Source organism: Malaya genurostris, chromosome 2, assembly GCF_030247185.1.
Source record: "Malaya genurostris strain Urasoe2022 chromosome 2, Malgen_1.1, whole genome shotgun sequence".
Taxonomy (NCBI): Eukaryota; Metazoa; Arthropoda; class Insecta; order Diptera; family Culicidae; genus Malaya; species Malaya genurostris.
The window spans coordinates 194923614-194943945 of NC_080571.1; the positions used below are offsets into that span (position 1 = coordinate 194923614).

At 36.1% G+C, this 20332-nt stretch overlaps 1 protein-coding gene across 5 annotated transcripts in view; it reads right to left on the bottom strand.

Annotated features, from left to right (window-relative positions):
* Positions 1–7601: 7601 nt before the first annotated feature.
* LOC131433102 (lachesin-like) overlaps positions 7602–20332 on the bottom strand; it is a 97299-nt gene continuing 84568 nt past the window's right edge. For all 5 annotated transcript variants that reach the window (XM_058599919.1, XM_058599918.1, XM_058599916.1 and 2 more), the window contains exons 10-11: positions 8287–8367; positions 7602–8230 (exon numbers count right to left, since the gene is read on the bottom strand). In XM_058599919.1, coding sequence (XP_058455902.1) covers positions 8091–8230; positions 8287–8367 — 221 coding nt within the window. In that variant the 3' untranslated portion in view covers positions 7602–8090. The remainder of the gene's footprint in view (positions 8231–8286; positions 8368–20332) is intronic.

A 20332-nucleotide genomic window follows, 5' to 3' on the forward strand; every position in this document is an offset into this window, starting at 1 on the left:
ATCTGTTTAAATATCCAAGTCGGAATTGAGAATAAACATATTAGTGCACCATTTGCAGTGCGAACTTTGCACCAACCGAGTGAAAATAAAACTGCTTTGCGTTCGAATAGAATGCATTAAACAGTGTTCAATAACGGAGAAAATTTCACAATTTGGCCCTCCTGAAAGCCAGAAATGAATTACGTGTTGAATTATGATAGTTTCATTCGTTGAAATATGCAAATCCGAAATGAAATAATCAACATCAAAATTCAGTAAGTTGCCATTTGCTAGGACAGCCCATTAGTGAAAAAACTGCAAACGGCTTGGAAAGTTCAATGCATTGGACGTTGGTCTTACAAGCCAGTTTTCGTACGTTGGAGTCCCGACTTGAAAGGGCTCGTAGCGTCAGTAGAATTATAGTACTAGTAATGCAATGATTCCGTCAATGTTGCACATATTCTTCGTGTTACTAATTCATTCATCCATCTTCAGCGCGAATAGTGAGTAATATAAGAATCACACCCGTCTCGAATAACGTTGAACCATTCACCACACAAAAAGAGAAGAGTGAAAATGAATAAGCAATAATCGTGGAGAATCTACTAATACATTCTTCGTTGCTGGTATACATCGTGCATGTTTTATACATTCGTTTGTCATTCGTTGATTTACTTTACTCCTCGAATTGGTTCGAATGAGATGATCGTTGGTTTCCATTATTCGCGAAGTATTCTTAATCTAATAAATTCATCATATCATGTATATCATGTAATATCAAGATTTTGCTTTGAAATCACGTAAAAGAAAATCCCTTCACAATAATTGCTTCAGAATTAAATCAAATAGTTCTGCTGCGGGACGCTTGCAGTGCGAGTCTCGCTTCAAACAAGCGCGATTGCATCATCCGACTGCTGGTTGTTTGCATAGAAGCAAAATGCACCGTAAAAAGAACAACGACCGTAAAAATTCTACAAGCTAGCCCAGAATTATTCCTATTGTTTTCTATAATTTCATTGTGTTTAATCAAAGTTGGTAGTGGACTTATTATTATTATGTCTTTTATTTGATATCATGCTTTATAAGTGCACAGTTTGTTTTTTCAACGAGCCAATGTTATTCGTATTCACGTCAATCCGGTTACGTCTCTGACATTACCCACCCACCTTTTTCTACGTCGTCTTTTTTGAGTATATAAATTAACTAAAGCTAATTTATCGACTACTACATTGAATGAGTCTTGAGAAAGAGACAGATAATATCGTTATATCACTCTTTGGAGAAATAGATTTAAAACACGCTAGCTTATTAATAAGAAATAGATTTAAAACACGCTAGCTTATTAATATTATGCCTTTCGCATATTTCTATTTTAGAAATTTGACCATTACGGCCGATATTTCCGAAATTGGATCCCGAGAAAGGTGATGAAAAAAAATTATCATGGACACCAACTAATAAAACTACATACAAAGGTTTGAAGCACTAATCCTCATATAAATCCAGAAACAAAATTCGAATTCGAATAAAATTTAACAGCCACTTATACGGTGCCTTAATTTTTTTTTTGCATTCATCACTCTTCAAAACCAGAAGTCTTATCCGGATGAAATTCGACAGTCACCATGCAACTACAAGATCATTTGTTTGAATCTTAGTTTGTAAAAATCGATGGAACCATCTCTGAGAAATCAGGGTGAGTACCACTTTGATATTGTTAAATTTCATTGATCAGTACCGGCGCCGGCTAGGCTCGAACGTAGATCGTCTAAGGAATGGGAAGGGATATTAGACCAACACTTGTTGTTACTAGAGGCCGTATATACGACTGCACACTGAACAAGTGTCACGGGAAAAGGATATTTGTTAGTAAAAATTCTAGTGATGATAGTATTCGCGTGACTTAGTATGTTCCGGTTTCCAGATGCTCGGATGCATTACTAAACTAACAGGCTTCCCGAATGAACGTTTCACTAATATCCGATACTGAAGTCCCGAAAAGTCTTGGTTCACAGTTCTTATTCGTGGAAACTGAAGGAAATTTTGGAGTACTATCACGTAACGAATAAAAACTCCCCCATTTTTTTTAAATGCCTGCTACAAAATAAACGAGTGAATAGGGTTTAGACAAAATAGGAGATTCATTGTAGTGACATCTATATATATATATAAAATAATAGCGAACAAAGTGTGTGTTGCTAATGTTCTCTGGTATGCGTGGGCCGATCTTCAAATGATTTTTTTTGTTCGAGAAGTGACGTTAATGCGGAGGTTTTAGGCTACAGTACATAAGGAAAATCCTTCGGGAAAGTAGAGCAAAACTAGAAAATTGATTCGTTTAGAACTGGAAATTTTTCATTCAATGCATGCTAGATCTCCAATGATTGTTTGGCGCGTATCGAGTTATGTAGTGCTGCTGCCCACTGGAGAGCAAAATATGAATACTAGATTATTAATAAAACCGTTTGGCGCCAAACGAGCTGATTTGTGCAAAAATTTCACTAAGCCTACTTCATTCACGTGTTTCTTTATTTCTAATCACGTGTTCAATTTAGTAAGGGCGCCAAATGAACAGCATACAGGTTTCCATTTTCCAATATATAAATTTTGGTTCAATGTCGTCAAGTCAAATTATAGAACAACTATAAGAAAAGTAAGTGTTGTATCTTCTTGATAGATATAATTATTGCTTTCACAATGCACTGAGACAACAGGATCAGCACACCTCAGCTGCCACTTCAAATTAAGACCATTAACTCAAACACCAAAACTGTTCGGCTCTCTACTTTTCGGAACGATTCCATTCGAATTAGAAGGATGTTTTCTGTTTTTTTCGGCTTAAATTTTTCATAAGCATTTCCCCTGCTATACCTTTGAAGGATATTTTGGACGGGATTTTGTGTAATTTTTTTCTCGAAACGAATTCCAAATTTCGTCAATTGCTTCAAATTGCAAGTTCGATTAATTTTTTGAGTCCAAACGTCTTCAATTGGCCCAAACGCGATTCGAATTATATCAACCCAGAGTATTCCGAAATTTCAAATTATTTGTATTTGAGTAACTATGAACAGTTTCGTCCAATGTACTGGAACCATCCCGTTTGATTTCTGTTTTTAACTTCACAGATAAAAATATTTTGTGAATTTACATTTATTTTCATGCACATATTTGGAGCAGGTAATTGAATGGAAAGTTACATTACAAAACTAAGCGATTTGTAAATATACAGCCTTGTTCAATGAAAAAGTAAATGCATTTCAATGTAATTTTACATCAATCATGGTTTTAAATCAGATTTTCGTTTCAACTGATGTCTGTTTAATAGTACTACTGGTTTTCATGTCGTGTAAGTTTCATATTTTCTTTCTGTGTTACATCGATTGAACCGAGATTTGGGAACTTATCGACATGTTTTACCTATTCGAATGATTCACTCTCTTTCTCATGAACCGTCAATCAGATTTTGGATGTATTTTGCTTGAATCATTTGGGACTTTTAAGAGCAGGAAAAACCACTTTAAAGTGGTGCGAAGTGTACGTGTGTACCTGAATTGGGGAAAAATGTTGAGATCGAACCAAAAACAATTGTCAGACACAGAAAGAAAAGATGAAACTTACACGACATGTAAACCAATCGTACTATTAAACAGACATCAGTTGGAACGAAAATCTGATTAAAAACCATGATTGATGTAAAATTACATTGAAATGCATTTACTTTTCATCGAACAAGGCTGTACAAATCGCTTAGTTTGGTAATGTAACATTCCATTCAATTACCTGCTCCAAATATGTGCATGGAAATAAATGTAAATTCACAAAATATTTTTATCTGTGGATGATTCATTTTTCCACAACACTCTACCATTCTACTTCATTAATCTCGAGCAATCATGAGGGTCGTTCGATTATTCTAATTTAAGAGTATTCGAAATAATTTTCATCCAAATTAGTTTTTGAGCTGTGAGAAATTCACAGGGACAGTTACAGGTGCAGAAATAAAAGGAACAAGTACAGAAAGAACAAAACGAAGTATAGAAATGAGAGAAACAAGTATATGAAGTAAAAAATGTAAAATTGAAAAGCAATGTAAAATTGAAAAGCAATCCACATTATGTGGTTCATTGATTTGACAGATTTACTGAATTGGGTGGTGGAGTTGCCATTTTTTCCAACGGCAAATTAAACATCGAATTTTTCCTTCTTTCAATACTAAGGTTTTTGAAAGCTTGGGAACCGAAACTGAAACCATTCGTTGGAGCATATTTGTCATTCCAATGCACCTGTGAACAATTAAATTTTTATTAAAGGCTATTTGCAAAAACTCGCAAGATATCAACCGGAATTTTTTGTAATAGGGCAGTTAAATGCAAAGCACCTCCAGTGGAATTGTAGGCAAAATTACAGTAATAGTAAAATACTTCATAAACAACTTTCTGCTGGTTACTTTACAGTTCTTTATCCCAGTAATCAGACTTGTTTCTCTTCCGTGAAAAACCCGTCTACAATTGATCTGCTTCTAACAGATCAAAGTCACATTTGTAGTGAACCGATTACATATGCTGACTCTGACTTAGATCATCTTCCTGTAACATTCAGACTTTCCAACGAAGCTATAATTAATCCAATTAGTTCTATATTCAACTATCATAGAGCCAATTGGTTTGAATACAGATCTCACATTGAAAATCATGTAGATCATGAAATTATTTTATAAAGATCTGCGGACATCGACACAGCAATAGATAATTTGAATTATTACATTATCGAAGCTAGAAATCTCTCAGTTCCCAAAGCTCAAACTAAATTAAATTCTCCTATTATCGATGACAATCTTCAACTCCTCATTCGGTTGAAGAATGTTCGTCGACGACTATATCAACGTTCTCGTGATAATACTATGAAAAACATAGTAAAAGATTTACAAAAAGAAATTAAACATAGATTTAATCTTATTTTTATCTTATTCTAAACCTTTCTGGAAACTTTCTAAGGTTCTTAAGAAACCTCAGAAACCAATTCCTGCTCTCAAGGAAGGAAATCAAATACTTCTTGCAAATGGCGAAAAAGCTCAAAAACTTGCTCAGCAGTTCGAGAGTGTCCACAATTTTAATTTGAACGTTGTGAGTCCTATTGAAAATGAAGTCTCATTGAAATATGATCATATTTCAACTCAAGTGTTAATATCAAATGACATTATGATGAAATTAAGTCAATCATTAGGAAACTTAAAAACATGAAGACTCCTAGCAATGATGGAATTTTTAATATTCTTATTAAAAATCTTCCCGATGTTGCCTTGAGACTCTTGGTTAAAATTTTCAACAAGTGTTTTTCACTAGCTTACTTCCCTAAAAGATGGAAAACGTTAAAGTAAGTTCCATCCTGAAACCTGATAATAACTCAGCAGTAACATAGAGTTATCGACCAATTAGTTTACTTTCTTCTATCAGTGAACTTTTTGAAAAAAATATCTTGTTGAGAATGGTGTCTCATATAAATGAGAATTCATTTTTTTTACCGAAGCAGTTTGGATTTCGTCATGAACATTCAACTACTCATCAACTTGTAAGAGTAACGAACATGATAAAAGCAAATAAATCTTCTGAGTTATCCACTGGAGTTGCTCTTCTAGATATAGAAACAGCATTCGACATTGTTTGGCACAAAGGTTCCAGTTTCCTATTTATTTGATCAAAATGATTCAAAATTATTTAATTGATCGTACTCTTCAGGTTAGCTATCAGAATTGTAAATCTGAATTGCTACCCGTACGAGCCGGTGTTCCGCAGGGTTCGAGCGTAGCTCCAATCTTGTATAATATTTTCACTTCTGATCTTCCAAATCTTCCCGTTGGTTGTCAGAAATCGCTATTCTGTGACGACACAAGTCTGTTAGCCACAGGTAGAAATCTAAGAGTGATCTGCAGTCGCCTACAAAGAATCTACAATCAAATGCAGCGAAAACGTAATTAATTATCTTCCCTCATAAGCCAAGAGCTTCTTTTCTTAAACCCAACAATAATCACATTCTCAAAATGAATGCTTTGGAATTGACATGGTCTGATCAAGCTAAATACTTAGGTTTAACGTATGACAAAAAACTCACTTCAAGGATTACATTGAAGGAATCCAGGCAAAGTGTAATAAATATATTAAATGTTTATATCCTCTTATAAACAGAAATTACAAGCTCTGTCTAAAAAACAAATTGTTAATTTATAAACAAATTTTCAGACCAGCCATGCTTTATGCAATACCAATTTGGTCAAGTTGTTGTTCCACCAGGAAGAACACGCTTCAAAGGATTCAGAATAAAATTCTGAAAATGATTTTGAAGCGTCCTTCCTGGTTTATTATAAATGAGTTACACAGACTCACAAATATAGAACCATTAGATGTAATGTCACATAATATTATAAGCAAATTCCGACAAAAATCGATGCAATCTTCAATTGAATCGATTCGCTCTCTGTATTAATTAGTAAGTTAGTATATAAGTTCCTTTTCCCCATTACACAATATAAGTAGGTTTAGAATTTTCCCTACACAAAAATCACAGAATTGAAGAATCAAATGATGTCTTCATGGTAATAGCCATATCATGTATATAATAGAGCTGAAAAGCCACCACTTGTGACTGAACACCCAGTTTAAATCTTAATATTTTAATTTTAACTCATATTTCAATAATTTCAATTTTCCAGAAGCTAGCCGCAAATGAATAAGTTGAATGAAGGTGATTGAAGAGATAATTTAGTAAAATAGAATAATCAGATGTGAAAAGTTGAAGAAATCTGATAACTGAAGTGAAAAAGAGACTCCTGCAATTGTCGCCTGTTGCGATATGGAAACAGGAAGCCAGTGGATCTATTATTGGTTAATTTTTTCCGTCGGATTGCACACTGCATCTAGACTGGTAGTGTCCGGAGAAAGATAAAAGGTTCTATCTTTCTCGTAGTAAACCTCAGTCCCTAGAACCGGTATAACTGAATTGAATTTATTTAGTCGCCAACTAATGGGTTCTACAAACAATTAGAATTTATTTTAATTTTTGTTAACTTTTATCAATTTTGAAGTTCTCACATTCCAAATGAGTTTCTAAGTTTGTGAAAATCGGTCCTTATTTGCGCTACACACAAAGACATTTAGCAATCTCGATATGGCTATGGTACATTATCGCCCTTATTCTGAATAACGTCGTATCGTTTTTTTTTTCCTCGTATTTCATTTGTATTCCCCATAACGCTAGCAAAATCAAAGGTAGCTATGATTCGATCGAACCACATTCGATCGAAAAATCAATACGTCGTTATTCAGAATAAGGGCGTATATAAGCAGTTAGTGAGAAATGTTTCTCAAGAATATTTTCCCTGTAAAATTCGTCGAATTACTTGAACCCTCAATAATCCCAAATTCAATGCATTAAAAAAATGGTTTTAAAAATGTTGCACTTCATACCTTTAAATCAATCATTTTTGTCCATACCAAAACATTCAGGCAAATGAGATATTATTTAGACTCTAAGCAAATGTTATTTAAGAAGACATTATTTTGCGTGACCTCCCATCCCAGAATTTCCGAATACATGGAAGGCTTCTTTTCGTGTAAATAAAACTACAGTTTATTATTTCTCTGGTCTCTTATATCTCCAAGATCATATGCGGTAATGATAACATTTACATTCACAAGCCGTTCCTGGTTTGTATCATATGGAAGCTTCTATACCATTTTAAAACACGGCAATGGCAATTGTTTTACATATTTGATAGCTTTTGTTAGTCTTAAACAGCACGAGCATTTTTGGCCCTCTGCTATGAATAGTACCCTCGTATTATACAACATCATTATAGAATAATTTACCTCCTAATGTTTGTGTTTTAACGTCCCAATTACCTAACGATATGTTTCATTTTTGCTTTTGTTTTAAGAGTTTTCTTCGCTTGATATTATTAACTATTTACATATTCCATTAATGTTTTGCATTCACACTGGTTGTAAATTCATATTTTAGCTAAACGTTCAAGCAATCTCATCCACTCAACTTGTTCGATTATTAGAACAACTACTTACATGTTAGCAACCCAAATCGTAACCTATTCATTATAAGCGTCATACTGTCGGCAACAATGCAGTGAAAAGTAATAAAACCGGCACGAACAGCACTGGGCGGAGTCGGCAAAGTGGCGAGCAGATCGCGACGGAACTTGATATTTCGTAACTCTCGTCATTCCGTCCACCAACGATTAAATCTAAAAAAAATCATATTGAATAATAAAAACTGTTATTCCAACTGCTTCGTTATTACCTTTTCTTTTACTGGAACTCTCTATATCATCTTCAATAACATCGTTAGTTTCGTAGAACATGTGTCCTTTGCGTGATTTATCTGTAATATCAAAAGAAAGGGGTTATTTGTTTTGAAGGACCGTAACCGGAATGCATGAAACGGAAATATAGGCATATCGGAGTAGTTCTGGATTCAATATTTTTCTTACGCTGAAATCAAGGTTTTTTTTTCAGTCGTTACCGCAAACTATAAGTTTATTACCCTCATCAACAAAACAATCAAACAGAAAGGTCATTACATCGTGTTCTCAAATTACAGTGAATTCCACCCACGAATGAATCATTTCTTGCATGTTTTTCGTAATGGTCTTCCTGGCGTCAGAAATAATTTGATGATTTGTGTTTATTTAAAATTACCCGACAACGTACACAGAAGGCACTAGCCAGGCGTAACGACCTGTCGTCTTTTAGGTTATACCACATAGGCCATGTTCAGTAGGAGAATTAGCCTACAACCGTCCACTTTGACGTTATCTCTTTCATCTTTTGGCAATCAGGACAGACTAATAAAACGTTTATCCACCCGCAAGTAGACCGGTTTCAGGGTGTTTATGCTAACACCACTCCGCAAACAAGGTTATATTGCGACTTTCTCGGATGCTAAGAGAGTAGAAATCTAAATGTTGCCGTATTGTACCAAACATTGACAATAGAAAATAGTTCAGTTCGTGCAAACAGAATGATTTCAAAGAAGAGATGATCGAACTGTTGATTTCGGAACACAATTGAACCGCAAGGTAATTTAAATAAGACACCTGGGCAATCTTCCACCTATCAAGTGATGATACTAAACTGGAACGATGGTTGGCTTAAATCATCAACCTCATTTTTATTTTAGATGTGTCATTCATTATGTTTGCCTTCAGGAAGCCCACCTGAGTGAATAGACAACAATGCAATAAATAAACTGCTCTATATGCATACTAGACTACGTTGCTTTGGGCAGCTGTCATCTCTTGTTCGGTATCGTTTGCGAAACTACTCACATTACAACACCTTAAGGCCAAACGGAATCCAAGGGGAGTGTGGTTAAAACTCACTTGAATGATATTTCGGATGAGAATGGTTGACCATATCGGATTGATTACAAAAGCAAAATGTATACATGCCTACAAATATACGTTGTGTTGTGTGCCCATCTGTGGTAGCACGACCGTTTCCATGGAGAATTTGTTTAGTTATTTATTAGCATTATACACTCCATCTTACAAATCTTAAAGGATTCTATAGCAGTGTGTTTCCCAAACTCTCCCTGCCACTGTGAAATCGCAGCGAAATGTCTTTTTTTGAATATAAGAAAAGAAATTAGTCACTGGATGCATTGTTGGGACTGTATAGTATTGAAACAGGTGAAGATCCTATTACATTAACAAATTTAATTGCATCACAAACATCTCAGTTTATGTGAGCAACGATTACCGCGAACATTGTCCATTATACGAAAAGAAACAGGGAAATTTGTTCGGGCGTAAACTAGTGTAGCCAAAAAATATTTCGATTTTGAGTTTCGAGAAAAAATTTTTTTTTGTTTTTAGCAACATCGATCTTAATGACGATTTAATATTTTAAACACACTTTTTCCTGTAGTTCCGGTTCCTTTTATTTGGACCTGTTGTTTGTGAAAATCGATTGAGCCATATAGAAGAAAAGTCAGTGAGCTCCGTTTGGAAGATTTTGATTCCTTTTTACGGTACTTCCGAAACCAGTTTGGCCGAAGTCGGAATTTACATAGTCGCTCTATTCGACGACCTGAAATTTAAAGCACTCATCACGCTGTAATTCTGGAATTTGAATTCAAATGGGCAAAACATAGAAATTAGAAAACTTAGAAAACCGTAAGACCTTTCCAATGAATCTACGTCCAATAAAATCGGTTAAGTCATTTTGGAGAAAAGTGAGTTCCGTTTTGGAGGTTTTTGACCAATTTCTAGTACTTCTAGTATATACGATGTGAGCTTGAGTGATTTTCAACTTGTCAGACTTATAAAATAAGAGGTTTTTTAAAATCCTATAGGAGGTAGCTCATCTTTACACTTTTTTTTTAATAGCGGGTGTCCTTAATATCTCGTCTGGTTTATGGCACCAGCACCAGAACTTTACCATGCGTTTTCGTCAATTTTCTTGTAGAAATATTATATTTATGACACAACTGTTTCGGTGCCTCGTCATAATCGTTCAAAATTGTCAATCGCGCGTTCGTTATTTAAATCCATATTTCAAAAAAGAAGGGTGGATAATGTCAGGGACATAAATGGATGACATGAATACAAATAAAACTGACATGCTATTCCATATATTTGTTAGATTGAGCGTATTCTATACCTATTATAAAAAATGGAAAAAAAACATAATAGAAATACATCTGTGTCACATCTAACTAAAAATTTTGAATAATTTCATTTTCATTACTATGAGTAAAATGATGGCTATGACCGACGTATGACATGTAAAAAAAGATGTATAACATGTCAAGGATTTTGATCTGTAACAAAGAATGAACAGTTTCGCTATAGACGAGAAACAATCACTTATAAGAGTTATCTGTTGAATCATTGTAATCTGTTGATACAAAAGATGAGGAGGTTGTATGTTTCATCTCCATCATAACAATTGTTTTCAAATGCTATGCCACACGGAAAGACCGAAATCAGCATTTTGGTGAAAAAATTAGTTGATTTTCTGATTTTAGTTAGTTATTTTTTGAGACAACTAAAAAAATCTTACTTTTGCTAATTTAGATTTTTTAATTCTAATTCCCTTAATAATAATAAAATATTTACTGAAATGGCTATTTTTTAGTTGAATTCACCGATTAAACGTGCTGTCATTTCTTAGCTAAGGCACACTTCATATCCATTCAACTAATTTTTTAGTTGAATTAGAGAAATAAAACATTGTTCTCAACCAACATGACTGGTTGAATTGGCTTCTGCAATTTGCAGCTATATGGCGCTCTGTCACCGAGAAAATGTTAACACCGTAATGACTACTAGCCACTAGATGGCACACCACTAACGAAAAAAATTTCAGTCGCAGTTGTCTTTTTCTATATTGTATAAATACGATGTTGTATTGGAGAAAAAGACATAAACGAAACAAAAATTTCTTTTTTAAAATTTTTCTCCTAAATCGCTGTTTTCTTCATTCGACTTCGCGAAATCGACTCTCTCACTGAAAACTTTGAGCACTCGGAACACAAAAACCGAATACAAGTAGTACACCGGACGGCGTAGCCTGGAATGTTGGAAGATACAAAAAACATAATTTGACATGCACAATTAGAGAGCAACATTCGAAACTCACTTCACTGTTCCGCGTAAAAACATTATTACGCAAAATCGCTTCAAATGCGCACAAATTCTGAATAAATAAACTTTTCACTAACAGTTTACGTCATTTTTACATATCGGTTTAGAAATTTATATATGGATATATCGTAACACATGCATCTGAACACATCTAAACAATTTGCAAGCAGTTTCAACAAGACTGTCCATTTCAGCTTTTTAATGGATTGATTTGCTTTGACACTTCTCATGAGTTTTTGGCTAAAAAAAAACTTGTTAATAAAACCAATTTCATTTTTTTTTTCTTTGCGCTGTCCTTCAGTAATGATGGTGATAGATAAATAGAAACAAATTTTCTGATTTTAATAACAAAATTAGTTGTCAGTGAGAATTTCGTGTTGGATTGAAATATTGCTGGTTTGTGCCCAGGATATTCGCCAACGAAACACATTCTCTAAAAATAAGAGTTTTTTTCAGCAAAGTAAACTCTCAATTTTAACTAATTTTATAGTTATTTTGGAAATTTTGTTGTTAAAATCAACTAATTCATAAACAGTAATACGAATTAGGGGCAGAGCTAATTTCGGTCGTTTCGTGCACTAAATTCTTCATTACTTTGTAGATGGCATCTACAAAATTATAGCGAAGAGATAGTGAAAGACGCAAATGGTACTAGGTTCGAGGGGGTTAATCAACTGGGCATAAAACGATGGTGATTGTCAGATATGAACGGCTGAATGCAAATATCAGATAGCTGCAACTTAGTTTGGAAAATCCGTTTAAGTATTTTTACACGCAAAACCCGGATAAAAGCCGACTTTAATTTTCATAGTATGTGATGGTGCCTTTCTCATGTTACTCATACTTTCATAAATATTATTATAGCATTTTCAAAAAAAAATCCATTGAATCTTGAGTAAAAACAAGTTTGTTCGAACATAAACTATCATAACCGGTAAATAGAAACAGTTTTGAACAACCAAACACACAATTCGCTTTCACATCTCATCCAAGTCAGTCGATAAATCAAAACCGCTTACGTTGGGGACGGAAGAAACCAAGTACAGTATTGTGTAGTGAACAATAGACCTTGAAAATGAGTGAACCAAACGAACAAAAGCTACCGCCGACACGAAAGCATACAATTATTGTTGACTTCAAGCAGTGCAAAATTCGACCTTCGATACGAGAACTTGATTTGGTTTGCTTAAGGAGCAAATGCATCTTGACATTAAACGTGTGCATTTACTTCAATGCAATAAGAACAATAATGTTGTTTACATCCAGTTCTATAAAGAGCTGGATGCAATTCAATTCGCTAAAGACAATAATAATGTGCACTATGTGGAGCATGAAAATATCAAGTACAACATTCCAGTATATATGGAGGATATTGCTATAGAAGTGCGTGTGCATGATCTTCCCTCAAGCTTCATCGATCCTTATATTCGTAAAACTATGTCCCAATACGGAGAGATTCTCTCTATCGAAAAAGAAAAGTGGAAGATTTTTTTCCCCGGTATTCTAAATAGCATACGTTTGTTACGCATGCGCTTGAGGAGGCCTATACCTTCTTATGTGACATTCGGTCAGGATACAAGAATCTCGTGCAAATCACTTGTTACCTATGACAATCAGATGGCCACATGTCGATATTTCCAAAAAGCAGTTCACTACGGTAAGCCATGTGATAAACTGGACAAGGAGACAACTACACCAAAGGACAACGGTGCTTCCTTCACACCAACCCCAAGCAACCCCAGTACACCTGTGACAGTCACCAACAACAGTTCAGCATCCCCTCCAACGAAATCATCCAACGTATCCCCTATAGAACAATGTCCACCAGCTGCAGTTAACAACTTACCACCCAACCAATCAGCAACTGCAAACAATGTACAACAAGGCGCATTTACAGCAACTAGCATCGAAATCGACAACAATACCACCGATGCGGCAATGGATGACGAGACGAACCGCGAACAAACTGCCCCTGAATCCTCGCAGGAGGAAAATGGAAGCTCCACTCCCCCTAGAATCGATGCAAAAGTCGGTTTCCACAGTGATTTCATAGCCTTTCTATGTCAGAAAGGCAAAAATTGAGTGCTAAGCCCAAACACGGATTTCAAAATGTAAAAATCTTTAAAAAACATTTTTTTGCAAGAACCGGACAAAAAGAATTATGAAAAAAAATCAGATAAAACCTTAACCAAAACAAATGTTTTTATTCGGATTTTGCATTCAAACATTTTTGTCTGGCTCTTGCAAAAAAGATGTCCACCCGTTCTGTCATCCAATTCTACAGAAATTTATTAAACATTAAAAATTCACGATAAGAAATTTTCTGTGATATGGAGTACAAAAGAACTTATACAAGCGAAACATCGATCACCGCCGGCGGTGACTAAAACCGACTGAATCGTCATTATTCATTAGTGTCATGAACATTACATTGTAGTGCGTATTTGTGCGGAGAGCTGTTCACATATTGCGTTCTACCGCAACAGCTGTTTTTTAAATGATTTTTGCATTTTAAAAATGCACTAAATGTTTTACCCGTCTTTGGCATTCAAATATACTTAAGGGGTCATATTACTTCCGCCTCGAAAAAAGAAGCCCGATTCTTTTCCAATTTTTTGGAAACGCGTCGAGCCCCGACCATACTCTTACTCTTACTCTTTCAGTCGTAGACCACGCGGGTCTCTGCTGTATACAGGAGGCGTCTCCATTCAACTCGGTTCATGGCTGTTCGCCGCCAGCCTCGGTAGCTGCGAAGGGTCCGCAGGTCGTCCTCAATTTGATCGATCCATCTTGCCCGCTGCGCGCCTCTTCTTCCTATACCGGTCGGATCATTATCGAGAATCATTTTAACCGGGTTGTTCTCCGACATTCTAACAACATGCCCGGCCCACCGTAACCACCCGACCTTGGCCGTTTGGACGAGGGTTGGTCCTCCCAGCAACTGGTGCAGTTCATGGATCATTCGCCTTCTCCACGTACCGTCTTCCATTCGCACTCCGCCGAAGATGGTTCGCAACACCTTCCGTTCAAAAACACCTAGTGCGCGTTGATCCTCCGCAAGCATTGTCCAGGACTCGTGCCCGTAGAGGATAACCGGTCTAATCCGCGTTTTGTAGATAGTTAACTTCGTACGAATTTTGCTCGATCGAAGCGTCCTGTGCAGTCCAAAGTAAGCACGATTTCCTGACAATATGCGTCTCTGAATATCTCTGCTGATGTCATTATCGGCAGTCACCAGTGAGCCCAAGTACACGAACTCGTCGACCATTTCGATTTCATCACCACCAATCAGAACTCGTAATGGGTGGCTGACATTATCTTCTCTCGAGCCCCTGCCTTTCATGTACTTTGTCTTTGACACATTTATGTCTAGTCCGATGTACGTATCTTCCATCTTCTCAAAGTTGCGTGCTATAATATCAATATCATCAGCGAAACCAAGTAGCTGGACGGACTTTCTGAAAATCGTGCCACTCGTGTCTATCCTCGCTCTTCTTATCACACCCTCCAAAGCTATGTTGAATAGCAGACACGAAAGGCCATCACCTTGCCGTAGCCCTCTGCGAGTTTCGAAGGGACTCGAGTTTATCCCCGATACTCGAACAACGCACATCACTCGATCCATCGTAGCCTAGACCAATTGTATCAGTTTGTTCGGGAATCCGTAGTCGTGCATGATTTTCCATAGCTGTTCTCGATCGATTGTGTCGTAGGCTGATTTGAAATCAATGAATAAGTGATGTGTGGGCACATTGTATTCGCGGCACTTTTGCAACACCTGGCGGATGGCGAACACTTGGTCCGTGGTAGCGCGTTCGCCCATAAATCCTGCCTGATATTGTCCCACGAATTCGTTTGCAATCGGTGAAAGTCGACGGCATAAGATTTGGGAGAGTACCTTGTAGGCGGCGTTCAGCAGAGTTATCGCGCGGTAATTGCAGCAATCCAGCTTATCGCCCTTTTTCTGGGACACACGATTGCTTCCATCCATTTCGACGGGTAATATCTCGTCCTCCCAGATCTTGGTAACGACCCAGTGCAGTGTTTTCACTAGTGCATTACCATCGTGTTTTAGTAGCTCGCTTGGTAGTTGCCGCCAGCGGCCTTATTATTTTTCAACCGGCTTACCACCTCCTCTCCACTTCTTGAAAGTCTGGAACCGGCAGTCTATCGTCCTCCGCACGCGTTCCCAATTCGTTACCGCACCGGAACTTTCGTATTCCGCCACATCGCCATTGAGGTGCTCGTCGAAATACTGCCGCCACCTCTCGATCACCTCACAGTCGTTCGTACGAAGATCCCCGTTGGTGTCCTTGCACATATCGATGATTATTATGTACTCTAAGAATCAGCTGCGAAGTCGGTTGAAACAGAAAGACAACATTCTACAAAAGGAATGTAATACCAAGACTTTGACTTTAGAAGGTTGATCGAGCTTCAGAACAATCAACAGGATGCCGTCGGTCCAGCGTTCCATGATGATTTCCATTCAGAATATGCATAACAATGTAAAATTCTTTTAAATTGAACTCAAAACACTGTTCAAGTTTGTAAACCTATTTGGTTGGTGACTAGATGAATGGACTTCGACTATACTGATATTTAATTTCTCGTTCGAATAGTATTGGATAAACATTTTGAAAATTTTCTATTTCAGAGATCGACTATCCGATTTTCATAAACTTCTATTTAAAATTACAGTCTCATAGTTCCATAGGTTACTAATAGGTTTTTTTAAGAGTCAACCCGCCATTAAAGCGACGATGCGAAAACGCAAAAATCATCATAAAAGGTCTATAAACTATTTTAATTTGTAGGTCTTGTTGATTTAAGTTGATCTTTTATATTATTGTGCAACAATCAAAAGAAAATATTTTGAAAACCTCGCAATAATATTGCATGGTTGAGAATGCTGTTATACACGAGAGAATTTTTTGTACTAGTTTCGAATAATCGAAGGCTGCATTCCACGCCCAAATTCCATTGACAAAAATAATACTTAATTCTGCGGGGAACTTATATTATATTGGGAACACAAATTACTATCAAATTTTAGTAAACACTAGTCACCTGAGCTGTACACAAACAGCTTTTCACAAATCACCCAAGCAAAGATTAACACGACGGAATTCGACTATTGGACGGTAACACAAAAAAGCCGAACTGATGAAAGTCTGACTCAACAATTGGATTTCTAGATTTCAGCAGCATTTAACGACACGCACCACAGCACAGCTTGTTACAGTGCCGCTTACAAACAGTCGCTACTGCTTGGCTCATTACTGTCCAGGACCTGTTAGCACCCCACAATCACCGGATCGAGAATAGCGCGGAGGACTGTGTTATGTTAGAAGGGTATGATTGCATTGGATGGGTGGCGTGTTCACGCAAGAAACCCAGCTTCGTCTCGCGGGAGTTGTTTACGAATGTTAGCAAAACAAAGCAGGAAATAATAATGGAAAAGAAAGCATGGCCGTGCACGTTATTAAAATAGGAACGGGCAAATCACAGAAAGTCTTTCTTACATGCCAGGGTGCAAGTAGGGAAACAATGTCAAAGGTGGTACGACTTATATTTGGTCAACCTACTATGAAAGTAGACCTTTGTGACCTGTGAAGTCGTAAAAAATATGTAAAGTCTCCCGTAATGAGTGTTATTGCACAAAATATTACTTCCCTAGCCAAATGTCAAGTTATATGAATGAGGTGTTTGCACTTCGTTGTACAAGTCTACCAACCGTTGTTCGATGTCTGCATTGCATTTGTATAACGTATTCTATTACGTGTTCGATTTTTCTAGAACAATTTCACAACATGGCTGTCGTTTCTTAGTATTTGGAAAAATTTCTTACTAAATTTACTTTCAGGAGCCTGATAAAAACCTGCTATCGTCATTAGAATATCATCACCCTAAAATAATTATGAAGATTTCCTGAGAAACTACTAACATCAGCTTTCCGGAAGTCATAATACTCTACATGCATGATTACATGATTATTATCAATCGCGTATCGTGTATTCACCAGAAAATTGAACAACGACGGCAATCATACAGTCAACGAAGTGACTCTTTTAATGAGTCGAGAAAAGAAGCGCACCCCACCGTTACACGCCTGAAGCGAATTAGTGGACGATGTGACTTCATGTGGCTGGTGACTTAATTATAAGGTTTCAGACATGGAAACTACCTTTTATTAGGATCAATCATAGGTGCCGCTATGGGGCTATGGGCGCTCATATTTATCTCAGCTCCTTTTGTCATTTTTTGCTCGCTTCGAGACTTTGCTTTGTTATTGAACATTTTAATACAAAACTAGTAATAAAGGTAGCCATAGAGATATGACTACAATCGAACAGTGTGGTGCCCGAGCACATCTGAACATGCTCGGTTCTTCTGTTTAATTGGGCTATTCCTTCGTGTGTTTCAGGGTAGTTTAATTGGCAAACAGATTTCCCCGGAGAAGATCTAACTACGAGTTTGAGTCCCGTGTCTGCGATAGCTTTTTCGCGGTTTTCATTTCATAGTTGTATTTGAATGATACCTAGGACCTGGGAACTGTTAATTCAGTTTTTCAGCCAGTTTGAATCAGCTCATAATTGGTTGAAAATGACATAAGAAAACAACAGAAAGGTGTTGAAATTAATATTACTGCCGAGTGGTATAAAAAGTGTCAGTACCGTCAGTATCATTTCGAATTAAATGAGTACTTTTAACAATCACTGTAGTATACAAAGAGAAAGATTGAAATCAAAAAGTGTGATATAGATTATGAGGGTGCTTAAGACTAGCATCAGATCGTTGGATAATTTTTTGCCAGTATTTATTCAAATTCAAATTGATAATATATATATATATATATATATATATATATATATATATATATATATATATATATATATATATATATATATATATATATATATATATATATATATATATATATATATATATATATATATATATATATATATATATATATATAGTTACCAAAAATTGCTCATTCTTTTGAAAATGTCCATTTATCTTTTTGCACTGAACGATTTCTTTAAAACAAATAGCTGATCAAAATGTATTCAGAGCTATATTTTTGGCTGATTAGTTTCGAAATGATGAAAACCACATGTAATACGGGGAGATTTTTTTCAGAACAAATGATTAATTCTAATGCAACAGTGATCGCGAGGGATGTATTATTCATGACAGGGAACAACCGGATCAAGAATAGTAATATTACCACCAAAGAGATATTGTCTAGAGCGCGTCTTTTGGCCGAATCTTTTGTTGGCAAAACGGGTTTCGAAAAGAACGATTATCGACAAAGCAGATTTGTATCGAGCAGCATATGATTTAGTGGAACACAACGAACTGGAATACATAGCTAGAAAATGCTTTCCGACAAAGTTTATTAGACTTATCCGTGCGATTGTCAATAGATCGAAATCAAGCGTCAAAATAGATGGTGATGCATTGAAGTTCGTTCGTGTTCGCCTGCTGTCGAAGAGGCAATCGTATTACAGCGCGATAAGTGAAAACTTTTCAATTTCATGAGTATTTTTTCACAAGCGATGGTGAAACGAGGTGCAATTTTTTTTAAACTTACTGGTAAATTCATTTAGCTGGCAGATCTAGTTAGTTAGTGAATATATAAACCTACTTTACTACCAGTTCCCGCTTCCCGCTTCCGAAAGCGGAACTCACTTCAATTTCTCAACAACTGTTAAACCGATTTCCACAATTCATGATTCAAATTAAAGCTGTCATAGTTTTAAAAAATACTGTGCAATTTCATTCAGTTCTGACTTCCGGTTCCGAAATTATATGGCGATGAGTGTCAAAACTTTCAAACCGTCATAGAAAATGACGATGCCAAACCGATACGAATCGGTACGTGCTAGAACGGAAGAAGAAAAAAACACCGGATTTGTTCCGTTCACAGCGTGCTGTGTTTAGTTTCATATAGCGTGCAGGGTTGTCAGATTCAATTCTCTATTTTTCAGGAGAAAATTCTGTAATTCTGTATCGGGGGATCAAAACTCTGTAAAAATCTGTATATAAAAATGAGAAGAAATAAAAGCGCAACGAAATGAAAAATTTATTAAATAGAATCTGAAAATGACAGCTACTTTTTGTTTAGAGGCAACGTATTGTTATTTAATTGGCAATCATTTCTTTTTACTATCTTACATTATGACCAAGGCCACCATCTTTCCATCTTATCAGAAGAAATTATAGAAAACATAAACCCTAAAATAATTGCAAGAAAAATTAATATAGATAAGCCGTCATTAGCAGATGGAACCATTTGTAGTGTTTATCATCCTTAATATTTTCTTTCATTCAATTTTTACTCACTTGTTAGTATTATCACAAAATCACCATATATGGTCACTTTTGGTCTTGTGCTAAAAATATTGCCTAAAATATTATTTTTTTTCCAGAGTGTTATATGCTGTTCGGAAGCTATAACCATTAGTTAAATTGTTTGATTTATATATCCTCGCTTATACGGGCGCAATCTGGTTCGGAATTCACCAACCTCGAAATCGAATATCTTGAAATCGGTGGGGCGAAAACGGCCAGTCTCATTTAGACGTAGGAAATGAAATTTTTCGCCGGCATTGATATTTTGCAACTTTTTCATTTCATTTTAAAATGACTAATTTTGTTAAAGAAATATGAAAGATGATCAGAAAAATA